The sequence below is a fragment of the Zalophus californianus genome, chromosome 7, assembly GCF_009762305.2.
Source record: "Zalophus californianus isolate mZalCal1 chromosome 7, mZalCal1.pri.v2, whole genome shotgun sequence".
Classification (NCBI taxonomy): domain Eukaryota; kingdom Metazoa; phylum Chordata; class Mammalia; order Carnivora; family Otariidae; genus Zalophus; species Zalophus californianus.
Window position 1 is genome coordinate 28612206 of NC_045601.1, and position 14837 is coordinate 28627042.

At 37.0% G+C, this 14837-nt stretch overlaps 1 protein-coding gene across 6 annotated transcripts in view; it reads left to right on the forward strand.

The window, feature by feature from the left end:
* Positions 1-263: 263 nt before the first annotated feature.
* BCLAF1 (BCL2 associated transcription factor 1) overlaps positions 264-14837 on the forward strand; it is a 30041-nt gene continuing 15467 nt past the window's right edge. For 2 of the 6 annotated variants that reach the window (XR_004820192.1, XR_004820193.1), the window contains exons 1-6: positions 264-410; positions 7042-7145; positions 9075-9188; positions 9908-10819; positions 12048-12713; positions 12866-13035. Coding sequence is in view for 4 of the 6 variants with exons in the window: in XM_035728478.1 (XP_035584371.1) it covers positions 9085-9188; positions 9908-10819; positions 12048-12713; positions 12866-13035 (1852 nt within the window). In the remaining 2 variants the exon portion in view is untranslated. The remainder of the gene's footprint in view (positions 411-7041; positions 7146-9074; positions 9189-9907; positions 10820-12047; positions 12714-12865; positions 13036-14837) is intronic. The other 4 variants (XM_035728477.1, XM_035728479.1, XM_035728478.1 and 1 more) reach the window with 3 other exon arrangements.

A 14837-nucleotide genomic window follows, 5' to 3' on the forward strand; every position in this document is an offset into this window, starting at 1 on the left:
GTGTACCTTCAAAGCCAGGTAGAGACTCGCGCGAATTCTGTCGTGTGGCCAGGAGACCTCACGGCCTAACAAAACACCCCGCCCACCGTCCACCGTCACCGCCGCGAGGCGGCAGCTCCAGGCCGGAGGGCGGAGTCGCCAGATCATCGCGCGAGACCACCCACGAGACTTCCCAGAAAGCCTCAGGAAACATCTTAATAGCTAGGGAGCCGGTTTAGGGCGGAAGGGTGGGCGGGGCTAGTCCAGATATTTAGCGGCACTGGCGGCCACGCCCCAAATCGGAAGTGACGGAGACGAGCTAGCGCGTCGAAGATACCTCTATGGTTTTCCTCCCGTTCTTGAGTCGGGAAATGGCCGCTGTGTAGTTACAACGGAGATAAGTCCCGGGAACGGTGCTTTCGGCGTTTCAGGTAGGTCTCATGCTGCATTCAAATCACTCAAAGGGCAGTAAATACCGAGGACGAGTGACTATTGTTGAATCTTTTGTGGGTAGTGACGGTTGGCGGCTACAGGAGGACCTAGGAGACGTTTCGCCGTTATTTATGCGTTTCTCCATCAGATCCCCTCAGGTTTTTGGGGCACTATAGGTCGGAAAGGTGGGGGGTGGGGCGAGCAGCGAGAACGGTGCGCGCGCGCGGTTACGAACCTGGCTCGAAACCCAGAGACCGCGCGGCCTTCCCTTGCGCGTGCGCATATCTTCCTCTTCAACCCTTCCCCCATTTCCTCGGCCCGGTCCCTTGCGCGCGCCCGACTGAAAGCTCGCCCGGCGCACGCGCGCTTCCTTCTTTCTCCGCCCACGGCCCCTGAGGCAGCTGGAGGTGCAGCTTGTGTTCGCTTCTCATTGGCTGGGAGCGCCACCTTTCTTCCAGGCTTTGGGGCTTTGATAAAACAGCTACGACCTGCAGCAAAGTGCTTTGGGTAGGTTGACCCGTTTTCGCGTCGTCTTTAAATTCCCTTTTCCCGGTTTCACGCTACCCGTCGGTTTACGCCCCGTTTTTTTGTTATTCCCTTAAGAACGTGGTCTGCTGCCCCTCGTCGCTGACGCGGGTATCCGCCTCCGGCCCTCGGCGTCGCGGGACAGTTTTCTCCGAGGTTAATCTCGGATACCCCTGGCAACCTACTTTGTTTTGAAGCGAACGTGTGCACTCGACTCTAAGAGTTGGTGCCTAGTTACCGTTTCCTAGTTTGGGGAGCAGGCCTTCGCTGATGAGTGGCCCTGTTGTTTCTCCCCCGCCCCCTCACCCCTCGCCCAAAAGGCAGTCTTCCAGTAGTACAAGCGAAACCACGTCTTTTTGGCAAGTGATTCAGGTCTTTATATCGAGTCAGAGATGTTGCAACCATGATAGGTAGACAGTTGGGGTAATTGGGTGGGAGTGGTGAGTTAAGGTTAAGGACTTTGCCCCCACTTTAAGTCCATAGGTTGGCTTTCTTCACATTTACGATCCATCTTATCAGAATCAAGCAGCGGTGCTGGCAGCTACTTTTCAATGTCTTTTTTTTTTTTTTTTTTTTTAGAGTTTTAGGTTGAAAAAATTAAGACTAAAGTTGAAGGCAAATGTGACCAAAACTGATATAAATAGATGAGTTACTTCAGACACATCTTTTTGCAGCAGCGTCTTTTAATTTATCTTCGGTATTAAAAAGGAAACCAGAATTCCTTAATCCTCATGTAAATTCTCATTCCAATTGACTATATTTGGAATGGTTGGGCTACTGCTTAGACAGTAGAGAATCTTTACATAGGAAAAACCGCTACAAGCTTATTTGCATTTTTATGTGATTCTAGCCAAGTCAGGATAAATAATTCTATGAGAAGGATTGTGTGTCTAAAATAACTCTTGGTAAACAACCCAAAGTTTATGTACTGATGGCTCATAGCCATGTTGTTTTAAGGATACCATGTTTTCACTGTAACATTGGGGTAAATGTTGGAATCCCCCCTTCATTCAGATAGTTGGTAGCATAGGAGATTTTTCTTTTAAGAACATTAGTATTTTAGGACTCAAAAGATCTCTAAAAACCACTTGATAGAATCAGGTCTAGATGAATTTATTGAATTCAGCTACCTGAATTAACTGTGGTGAGAAGACTTGTAGAAATATAGAAAGTCTTTTCAGTTCTACATAGAACTTTGGATTGGGAGTTTCCAGAAACTACATTCAAAATCCTTAGTTGAACACTAGCCGAATTCTGTGTAATTTAGTGATTTATTAATCAGCAAAGACGTAGATAAGGGAATCAAGAAGCCCAATATATCTTTGGGTAGTAAGTATAAATGTTTATAATTTTAAGTTACGAATTTGTTCCTTTTTCAAATCCTGATTTTTTTTTTTTTAAGATTTTATTTATTTATTTGACAGAGAGAGACAGTGAGAGCAGGAACACAAGCAGGGGGAGTGGGAGAGGGAGAAGCAGGCTTCCCGCTGAGCAGGGAGCCCGATGCGGGGCTCCATCCCAGGACCCTGGGACCATGACCTGAGCTGAAGGCAGATGCTTAACGACTGAGCCACCCAGGCGCCCTCAAATCCTGATTCTTAGACAGTGGTCATTAGTGTTATCTGAGAATCTTAAGCATTAATGTTTTATTTGACTACAGGACTGAAAAAAAATAATCTACAAAATTAAGGTGGTAGTAATTTAGTCTACATTTGTGTAATATTTTGTGGAGTCTTCAAACTTGATCCAGTATTTCTCCACTTAGGTAGAGAGCAAAAAGGTAGAAAACTTATTTAAAGCTGTATGAACCTGGGAGTGGCACAGCCTGGTCTAGAATGCAGGCATTTTTCTCAGTCCCATGCTGGTTTTGTTTTGTTTTAAAGCAGGATGATAAGAAGCTGGACAAAGAACTAAAAACTTGTGACTAAACCTACCGTTTTTCAAAAGCTTTTAATTATGGAAATTTTCAAACAGAAAATAGTGGGCGCCCATGCCCTCATCACCTAGGTTTAGTAATTGCCATTGTGTACCAATTTTAATATTACTCACTTTTTTTTGGAGTTTTTTATTCATTTTTAAGGATTTTATATATTTGAGAGTGAGTGAGAGAGAGAGAGAGCGCGCGCCTGAGCAGGGGCAGAGGGAGAGGGAGAAGCAGACTCCCTGCAGAGTGCAAAGCCTGACACAGGGCTTAATTCCCAGGACCCTGGGATCATGACCTGAGCAGAAGGAAGATGCTCCACTGACTGAGCCACGCGGGCCCCTCTTTTTGGAATATTATAAAGCAAAATTTCAGTCATTTTATTATGCATTTATAATTTATAATGCTGATTAATGTTATGTCAAAAATACTAAGTATTCATTCTGACAAGAATCATTTGAAGCAAAGTTAGATAACCTGCAGGAAAAACTGTCACAAATCAGTTACCAATAATGATAGCTGATGTTTGAGTGTACACTGTGTGCAAAATTTTATGCTGTTTACATTCATTAGTTCAAGTAACCTTAAACCTGAAAGTACCATTATTGTTAACTCTATTTTATACCTGTGGAAATTGAAGCTGAAAGAGATTAAGGTAACTTTTCCAGTGTTGAGCATCTAGTTAATGGTCAAGTCAGGATTTTGAAGCTAGTCTGTTGTAATAATAGTCTTAGGATATTATTTTTAGGATTATTGAAGATGTGAATAGCAATAATTTGTTTATAGAAATCTGGAAGCCAAACTCCCTGAATCTGCTAAAATGAAAACTTGGCTCTTATCTAAAGAACCCATTTTGGGGGGCTTTAGCTTGAGTATTTTGTTGAACTCTGTTGTCTGCTCTTTTCATCACATGTTCTAGCTGATTTTAATGTAATATCGCATAAAAGATACTTTCTTAAGGTATTTAAGAACTTTATAAATCCTGATTTATTCTCTTACGTTTCTCACTGGTTGGTGAATCACTTGGATAAAAATATATAAAGCAATTTATTCCCTCTCTCTTTTTACATTTCTTTTTACAGTCTGTTAGTAAGTAATCTTGGTTGTAATAAAGGGAAGATTGATTTGGCATTTTGAATTCTATATATAGGTTATGGCCACATCAAGCACCTGTCAGGGTATTGGAGAGAGTGCAGGAATTGGAATCAGGAGATCTGGGTCAAATTCTGGCTTAACCATTTACACTCTGTGACCATGGGCAACCTAAAAGGGTAAAGAAATCTGTTTACTCTCCCAAACTTGCACATCTCCCAGATGCTTGAGCCCAAAACTGAGAATTTAGGAACACCATTGAATTTCCCCTCTCCCCATTCTCTCTGCTTCACATCAACAATCTATGAACGAATACTGTTGACTGCGCTTCCAAACCAGATTCTGACTGTCTTTTTTTTCCAACTTCCTTGCTACTACCTTTTCCAGCTAACCTTTGTATTGAATTTCAACCTTCTAATTTATCTCCTTGTTCTCCTCTCCATATTGTCCATGCTGTTCACAGCAGCCATTTTAAAATGTAAATCTGTTGGTGTGACTTCCCTGACTGTGGAGCCTTCCCATTGCAGTTAGAATAAAATCTACTTTTTACTCTGGCCTGCTTTCTAGATGCAATGTGATCTGGTCCATTCCTGCCTCTTTCACCTTATCTCACACCCTCTCCATGATGAGAGTGCCTCAACTTTCTTAGTGGTCTTTCTGTCCTGAATTTGCCAAGTTTGTGTCTTCTGCTTGGAATGCTCTTCTTTCTCTGTAACTTTGCAATGTATCTTGTCTTTAGCTTTAATGTTATCTTCTTAAAGAGGGCTCAAGGCAAAGGCACTACCTTTGTAGTCCTCCTCTCCACCTCTTAATACATCGTTTTGTGGGTTTTTTTTCCCTCTTTCCCTCCCTTTAACATAAGCTCCAAGAGAGTAGGAAACGTAATGTCTCACTTGAAGTACAGTATTTCCAGTGCTAGAATAGTAGTGCCTGGCATATAATAAACACTTCATTAATTCAGATTAATTCTCACAACTTAGAATTCTCTTTATTTGAGAGATGGGTTAACATGTAGTTTATCAGATTATGAGGAATAAATGAGATGATTTTATTTAAAGTCACCTAGCACAGTTCTTAGCACATGGTTGGTATTTAGATGTTTTTGGCTATGGTTTATTGATTTTTATTCCTCCTTAGTTGGGTTTTGGAGAGCATGCACCTCTTCCATAGTCCTGTTTCCCATAAAACCTAGCATAGTGCTTTTTACATAGACTTTCATTTAAAAAATATTTGCTGAGCTGATTTTAGCCTTTGTACTAATTATATTAAATATTGTTATTAAATGTTAAATATATTTTGTATTAAATATTACATATTATTAAATACTATTAAATATATTTTGTGTCATACTTCACATGATTTTGGAGTTCTTTTTATGAATATTTAACCATATTTCTAGATTATGAACAAGAATGTGTATCTATTAGTATAACAGCCTACAGCCCTCCTCCCTTTGTTATTCCTAGCGTATTTTTTTTGGAATTTCAAAAGTCATGATTTGGAGTAAAGAGGGATTTGGCAGTTGGTTTTTCTTTGGATATGTGAAAATTAAAATTAACCTTTTAAAATTGTTTAGGGGAAGTGTTAGCTAAAATGAGCCTTGTATCACTTCCAGCAGTGAATCAGTAGTATTGGACTTCGGGGTCCAGAATAAAGTTTTCATAACACATCAGTTTAGAAGATTAGTTTCTTTCTGCCCCCTTGGGGGAATTTGATATTTTTAAAACTAAACATGCCTGCACTTTAGAAATCCTTTTGTGTCTGTACCTATGGTCTATTTTTTATATTTTTTATTTTAGTATGTTTCCCTTAATTATTAGTTCCTATTCTTCCTAGTTTGAACCTCACATCTCTTAATCTCCCCCACTGTAGGGTCATAGGTGTATAGGGGACAATGTTCTTAATTCACCAGTTTAATCTTAACATTTCTTTTGCTTTGTATTTCCAATTTTACTGCATTTTTTTTATTGGATCTTTGGTAAGAGTCACAGATTTTCATATTTATGTGTATTTTTTTAAATTTAAAATTGGTCTGTGAATTCCTTGAGGTTAGGCATGAATACTATTAATCTTCTCTTCTTTAGTTTCTGCTCCCCTAGTGGTTTTTGACTATCCTTCGCACATCACTGGTGATCAGTCACTGAATGTTACTTACAAGGCTAACCTCTTCAGTGTTGATAACTGCTTAATATTTTGCACAAAATTTAAATTTATTTGCATAGTAATGGTAAATTAGTTTAGGAAGATATCTAATCTATTAGATATTTGTTTCATTTATTGCCTGTTCTTTTATTGAAATGTCTGTACATGTATCACAATGCTTTTAGGCACTGAGCTTAGAGTTATTATGATAGCTGTTAATAAGAACTTTAAAAACCAGTTTCACATGAAACTAACCTGTAGAAAGGAAGTGGCCAAGAGAGAATAAAGAATAAGATAAGTAGCAAAGCATTAAAAATAAACTCACACTTGAGGTAATTTATAATTATAGCATTATGGTACTAACTACTGATAGATGACATGTTTTGATATTCCAGGAATACCATATTTGGCATTATATTAGCCACTTTGAAATTTTCTGATAGGATAGCAGCATAGCTTCTGTTTTCTAAAGCCCAGATTACTAAAATGAGAATTCAAGTATTTAAATTAAAAAGTAAAATGCTGTCGGGGCGCCCGGGTGGCTCAGGCATTAAGCGTCTATCTTCGGCTCAGGTCATGATCCCAGACTCCTGGGATCGAGCCTCGCATCGGGCTCCCTGCTCCGCGGGGGGCCTGCTTCTCCCTCTCCCACTCTCCCTGCTTGTGTTCCCTCTCTCGCTGTGTCTCTCTCTGTCAAATAAATAAACAAAATCTTTTAAAAAAAGTAAAATGCTGTCCGTTTCATGGTGTACTTTTACATTTTGATTAAAACAAAAAAAATTCCTTAAGCTTTTATGGTTAAAAGTTTATTTCCTAGATGAGTTTCCCTTTCCCTGAAATCATTAGTGCTTTTATTAAGAGTTTATTTCAGTGCCAGTATAATTCATTGTTGTGAACAGTGGTATTTAATTTACCATAAAGCAAACTTGTATTTTTTTTTTCTTTGCTAGGAATTTGAATTTAGAGTTTAATTTCTCAGAACATTTTCTCCAGGAAGAACTTTACAGTATCTTAAAGACTTCACTTGACTGTTTAATCCTGCATAAAACCCAAGGTAAATAGCATTTGTTTTTCTAGTTTTCAGTTTTGGTTTATTTGAGAAAACGCAAAAACTTAATTTATGAGTCTGAGTGATTATAAGTGCTGTGGTCTGAAGCTTTTTTTGTTTGGTTTTGTTTTTGGGTTTTTTGTTTTGTTTCATTTTGGTGGCTTATATGAAGTAAGCCAGATTTTAAAAGTTGTAGGAAAAAGATTCTCTTTATCTCGCTTCTCTGTTGTGTGTCTCCTTCCGCTTTTATAAATACCTCAACTTAGACTCAGGCCAATAACTCCTTTTCTCGTATGCATATAAGAGGAATTCCGTAACAACTTTTTAACACCCTTGCATTGGTGTTAAGGTAATTAAAGTTGATTGTATTACATGTATCTACTCATTCGGTCTTGACTATAATTCCGAGGAAGATAATTATTATCTTTATGTATTATTTATGAAAAGATAGAGCTAATATTTGTCTGTAGGATAGTTATGTTTTATTTTGAAATAATCTGAAACCTTGAATTTGTCGTTTAATGGTTTTTGATTGCAGACATTATGTTGCTGCTTTTGTAATGCAACTCAATCTTAGTACTCTTAAATACTATTTTCATAATACTGAGCAGTGCCTAGGTAGATAAAATAAATGCCTTCAAAAATATTCAGTTGTAGGAGGAATTGTTCATATGGCAATTGCAGACTATTAGAAGTTTAGTGAGTCCATTTTTATGGAAACAATTATTTTGGTAATAAGTTAGTGGAAATTTAGAAATAGTTATAGCAGAAATAAACTTGGGAGGCATATATATATGTGTGTATATATATGTTTAATTTTGGGAAGAGTAGATCTAAATTATTTAGCCCTGTTATTTCTGTACCCAGTGAAGTTTAATTATTGCACTAGATATTATTAGTGTTTAGAAAAGTTTGAATATTGGTGCCCAACTTTTCTTTTTCTTGTACTTCCAGTATCTTTCTTCAGTCTTTCCAGTTTATCTTTTATCTTTTTTCATCAACTTACCAGAAAGCTACAGGGTGAACTAGCATTGTCACATAAGTCCATTTTTTTTTTTAAGATTTTTTTTTGTTACTTATTTGAGACAGAGATAGAGAACATGACCGGAGGAGAAGCAGAGGGAGGGGGAGAAGCGGGCTCCCTGCGGGCTCCATCCCAGGACCCTGGGATCATGACCTGAGCCAAAGGCAGACTCTTAACCATCTGAGCCACCCAGGCACCCCGCATAAGCCCATTTTTATGGGATCATGCAGTATTATATATAAGGAGTGGTTAATTTAGTCGCATTTTATTTTTTTAAGATTTTATTTATTTGACAGACACAGTGAGGGAACACAGGCAAGGGGAGTGGGAGAGGGAGAAGCAGGCTTCTCACGGAGCAGGGAGCCCGATGCGGGGCTCAATCCCAGGACGCTGAGATCATGACCTGAGCCAAAGGCAGATGCCTACGACTGAGCCACCCAGGCGCCCCAATTTTGTCCCATTTTAAGGCTATAAAGCATTTAGGATGACAGTGTGCTAGGTTTATTTATTTTTAGTATTATGCCAGTTGTGTTTTCTTTGTTTCAGGTTCCTTACCTGATATTTATCTTTTTTACAGGACAGGTAGGCATTTGTATTGGGCATGGAATAAAATCTAACATGCTGCTATAGTCTTGTATTGCTCTTCCTGGCTTATGCAGCTGCTGCCTTTTTGAATTGAGGCACATAGGTGGTGCAGTCCATAGAAATCTTCTACCTACTATATACAGTAACTGTCATGCAGATGAAGATAAATAGGGAGAATTGTCTTAGTATTCATATGAAAATGGTGATGAGTAATATCCTTTAAGAAACTTATGTCTTGTAAAATTTAATCGGTCTTTGAAAATAAATAAGAATGGGAAACTTCTTTAATTGAATTGTGATTTTTGACTTTTGCTCTCATTGACTAGGAGAAAAGAAATGGGTCGCTCCAATTCTAGATCACATTCTTCAAGATCAAAGTCTAGATCACAGTCTAGTTCTCGATCAAGATCAAGATCACATTCTAGAAAGAAGAGATACAGGTGAATTACTGTGTTTTTAATTCTTTTAATAATGATAATCAGCAAATATTCATGGAGTGCTTACTATGTTTAGACACAATGCTGAACTCATTATTTTATTCTCAACCCTGTGAAGTGAATCTCTTCTACCTTCATTTTAGAGTTGGAGAGATTGAGAATTGTTCAAGTTGCAAGCTAGTAAATGGCAGTGCTTAGGTTTGATTTCAGTTAGCGTGACTTCAGATCTCAGATTCTTACACTGTGCATTTATGGTGAATTTCTTTGAATTTATAACGTTAGATAAATTGGATAACGTGAGAATTATTTGACAGTAAGCCATCTTTTGTATTCATAGTTTCTCATTGTTTCTGATTCTGATGTCTCAGTATTATGTATGAATTTAGCCAGTAGTATTTCATTGATGAATATTCTTTTATGCCATTAAATATTCTTTTACTTTAAGTGCCTGTATAACTTTACTATAATTTGTTGGTATGTCCTGTTGGTGGATATTTTCCTGTTTTCTGTGCCTTCGTTCCTAAGGCCTTTATTCTCTCAATACCTTAGAAGTGAGACTTCCTTCATTAAAAACAGTAAACTTTTGTATAAATGAGAGGTTTTGTTTTTCAAATGTACATTTTTGGTTTTGACTATTGACATGTTACGTTCAACCATAAGTGTTTAGAATGGTAGAATGGAATAGTTTGTTTTTCTTGCATTGATATTTATTTCATTTTTAGTTCTAGGTCTCGTTCCAGGACATATTCAAGATCTCGTAGTAGAGATCGTATTTATTCTAGAGATTATCGCCGAGATTACAGAAATAATAGAGGAATGAGACGACCTTATGGGTACAGAGGAAGGGGCAGAGGGTATTATCAAGGAGGAGGAGGTAGATATCATCGAGGTGGTTATAGACCTGTCTGGAATAGAAGACACTCTAGGAGTCCTAGACGAGGTCGTTCACGTTCCAGGAGTCCAAAAAGAAGATCCGTTTCTTCTCAAAGATCCCGAAGCAGATCTCGCCGGTCATATAGATCTTCTAGGTCTCCAAGATCATCCTCTTCTCGTTCTTCATCCCCATATAGCAAATCTCCTGTCTCTAAAAGACGAGGGTCTCAGGAAAAACAAACCAAAAAAGCTGAAGGGGAGCCCCAAGAAGAGAGTCCTTTGAAAAGTAAATCACAGGAGGAGCCGAAAGATACATTTGAACATGACCCATCTGAATCTATTGATGAGTTTAACAAATCATCAGCCACATCTGGTGATATTTGGCCTGGCCTCTCAGCTTATGATAATAGTCCTAGATCACCTCATAGTCCTTCACCAATTGCTACACCACCTAGTCAGAGTTCATCTTGCTCTGATGCCCCCATGCTCAGTACAGTCCACTCTGCAAAAAACACCCCCTCTCAGCATTCACATTCCATTCAGCATAGTCCTGAAAGGTCTGGGTCTGGTTCTGTTGGAAATGGATCTAGTCGGTACAGTCCTTCTCAGAATAGTCCAATTCATCATATCCCTTCACGAAGAAGCCCTGCAAAGACAATCACACCACAGAATGCTCCAAGAGATGAGGCTAGGGGACGTTCTTCATTTTATCCTGATGGTGGAGATCAGGAAACTGCGAAGACAGGAAAATTCTTAAAAAGGTAAGCGTTAAAATATTTAGATGATAATATTAATACATTTGTTCTTTGAATTCTATTTGGATTTATAAGACTTAAAATTGTACCGTGATGTGTAGTTAGCTGTTTTTACTCACGACTTTATAATTCAAGTTGTTTATACTACATCTGGTTAACTTAACTTTGGAAATTGAAGTGTTTTAATAGAAGCTAATTGATATTTCTCTTTTTAATTTTATTCGTTTTCAGTCAGTCCAGAATTAAGAATGTAAACAAGAAATTGAGTAGCATAAAGCATAACTGATGGTTAATATGTAAGATCTTAGATGAATTTTGTGTTAGAGCATTGAAAGCTTATTTTGTTTTCTTCATTATAATGTAACATATAAATAATGTAGTTATAGTACATGTTTTTATTTGTGTGGTATTAATACATGCAGCTGCCAGTTCTTAATAAAACTATCCGACCATAGAAAAGATAACGGTATTTCTTATTCTAGTAATGTTTGAAACATACTTTGTTTAAATTCTGATTTCAAGCATTGCTAAAGCGTTGCTAAACTCAGTGAAAATTGGTTGCTAATGTAGTTTGATTGACTTTCAAGTGAGAACATAGAAGAGGCAGGCTATTTATGGGATAGTGCTGTACAAACTAGAATTAAATTTCTTGTTGAATTGATACAGTTTGTACTTAGTATTGCTAGGAATCATTTTCTGCAGCAAAGTGTATATGAAATAGTTTTGTGATTCAGTTAGAATATTAAATATTAACTAATTTAAGTTCACTTTTGTGAACTCGTTTCTTTTGGTAGGTAAGTGTTACAGTCTGAAATTTTGAGTATAAGTAGAATTCTGATAAGTATACTGTTTTGTTAGTGGTTTTTAGCCTCAAAAATTAAACTGTGTTGCATGTCATAGAAGTTCTGGATAATTGGATTTCTTAGTGCAGAATTGTGGTCTGTGACTAGAACAGGTTTTTGGGAAAGGCTTTACTTTTAAACTTCAGGAGGTCTAATATGTAAATTTATTTAAAAACTCAGTACGTAAGTGCTGTATAGATGCTTTTAATGTTTTTTTTAAAGTGGAATCTGAAGAAAGCACTTTTCAGTAAGATTTTTTTTTTTCTTTATTACTGGTCCTGTGATATTGGGCAGATCTCGCCGGTCATATAGATCTTCATACATATAAGTATGCAAGTGATCCACAGTGAATGCAATCCAGAGTTACCATCCTCTTCTCTGCTTATTCACAGGTTCACAGATGAAGAGTCTAGAGTATTCCTGCTTGATAGGGGTAATACCAGGGATAAAGAGGCTCCAAAGGAGAAAGGATCAGAGAAAGGGAGGGCAGAGGGAGAATGGGAAGATCAGGAAGCGCTAGATTACTTTAGTGATAAAGAGTCTGGAAAACAAAAGTTTAATGATTCAGAAGGGGATGACACAGAGGAGACAGAGGATTATAGACAGTTCAGGAAGTCAGTCCTTGCAGATCAGGGTAAAAATTTTGCTACTACATCTCACCGGAATACTGAGGAGGAAGGACCCAAGTACAAGTCCAAAGTTTCATTGAAAGGCAATAGAGAAAGTGATGGATTTAGAGAAGAAAAAAATTATAAACTTAAAGAGACTGGCTACGTAGTGGAAAGGCCTAGCACTGCAAAAGATAAGCACAAGGAAGACGACAAAAGTTCTGAGAGAATAACAGTAAAGAAAGAAACTCAGTCACCTGAGCAGGTAAAGTCTGAAAAGCTCAAAGACCTCTTTGATTACAGTCCCCCTCTACACAAGAATCTGGATGCACGAGAAAAGTCTACCTTCAGAGAGGAGAGCCCACTTAGGATCAAAATGATAGCCAGTGATTCTCATCGTCCTGAAGTCAAACTCAAAATGGCACCTGTTCCTCTTGATGATTCTAACAGGTAATTCCACACTGATGCCCAGGAAATAATCTGTGGTGATTTAGTTAATATTCTAATTAATTATCTTATTTTCTGAACATACTCCTATTTCGTATTCAAACCAATGGTATATTTTGTTTGTTGTGTGTGTGTTTGTTACCGATATGCTCCAGACCTGCTTCCTTGACTAAAGACAGGCTACTTGCTAGTACACTTGTCCATTCTGTCAAGAAGGAACAAGAATTCCGATCCATCTTTGACCACATTAAGTTGCCACAGGCCAGCAAAAGCACTTCAGAGTCTTTTATTCAACACATTGTGTCCTTGGTTCATCATGTTAAAGGTATGTTTACTATTGTGAATTAAACATTTCTTGCAAATTAAAATGAATAGTTAGGCTTTAATTAATGTACTCTAGGGCTAGCAAGTTTACATAGACACCATTAGAAATTTGGAAGAATAGTTTCATGAAAGAGTGATCAGTCTTGTTAGCATTAAGACCTATGTGGAGATATTTAATAAAAAGTGATTGAAATACCAAATAGAGCTGAAACACACTCTAAAAAGCTATATCATGATAAAACTAATAAAGATTTATTTAACAGGAAGTCTTTGAAATGTGTCATTGTACTTGAAGGGCAGAATGCTTACAGATGATTTTTCATTGCATGCATAGGATTTATAATGCACTCTTGCATAGATTTATAATAAAGTGAGGTCATATTGTTACTGAATATTATTAAGAATTTCTCCTCAATTTTTAAAGAAACCTGAAACCAGCAGAAAAGCAGTGTTGATTTTCTATCTATATTTTTGTTACTTAATTTGTTCTAATACTTAGCTTTTTTAAATGATAAGCTGGAAAAGAGTTTATTGGAATTTTTTAAGGAAAAAAAGTTTAAGAAATTTAAAAATGTGTTAGACGAGTAGTGAATTTATGAATAGTTACTAATGAGGATGATAGTTATATTTCTTTTAAGTCCTGAAGGTTGATAAGGATGTTCATTTCGAAGTAATGGTGCTCAATTTTCACCAGTATGTAATTCAAAGTTACTAATAATTTTCAAAGGTTTTAGGGTATGACTTTTTGGGCAATTAGGTTGTTTTGTTTTTGTTATTTTCTTTCTGTGTTTAAAAGGCAACTTACTGTGAAATAGGTTCTTACCCAGGAAGCTACATGGTTGTTGGTCTTAAAAGCCATTTTTTTTAAAAAGTTTGTCTTATATGAGAACAATTCGTTGTAATAGCTGAAACTTGTTGCTAGCAAATTCTTTATGCAGTTGATGTTTCAAAACAGTGAATAGTGAATGAATTTCTTTTTGACTGTAATTATTTAAACATGGTAACAAGAGTTTTGTTATTTGGCTATAACTAGGTTTGTGAGCCAGTTTATGACCATATTGTGGTACATAAAATATGAAACATTAACATTTTTTCTTTTTTTACCTTTTTTTGACCTGTCTCCACATTTTACAATTTATTGCTGAATTTTGAGATCAGGTTTTGATAAAATTTTTTCTTTTTCATTTTCTTTTTGTTTTTGTTTTTTTGTTTTTTGTTTTTTGTTTTTTTTTTAAAGAACTGTAGTTATGTTTCATTATTGGTATTGTACAACCGATCTGAACAGCTCTTTCTTACTTTAGAGCTGAAAATGCCCAGTGATGTTTTCTTTTTCATTGTAACTAGGTCCTGGAATATGTTTTGAAATGGCAAAATCCATGTTTCAAAGTAAAATAGCTGTTGAAAGATACAGGCAAAGTTGAATCTTCTGTCTTCCTGGCAAAAATGGCATAAAAACTGAGTTGCTAGCTCAAATTCCTGGGTTTCATGGAATTATGATTGAGGCACTACCCTTGTAGTGGCCGTTTCAAGTTTTAATGATTGGTTATGAGACATGTGCTGGATATTGGGCGGTAAGTTGACACAGATGTATGTTGACCTGTTAAGCAGATAGCTTGCTTCATAATGTAACATTTCATGACTTTATACGTCTTTCTATTTTACATTTACAGCGTATCTTGAATGGTTTAAAAACTAGTATTGATATTACTAATTTTAAAATTTGAAAGAAGGACAAGAGAACAATAGCAAATACGCTGTTGGGTTTGCCAAGATGCCAGATTTTTGGAGTAATTAGTGTTAACT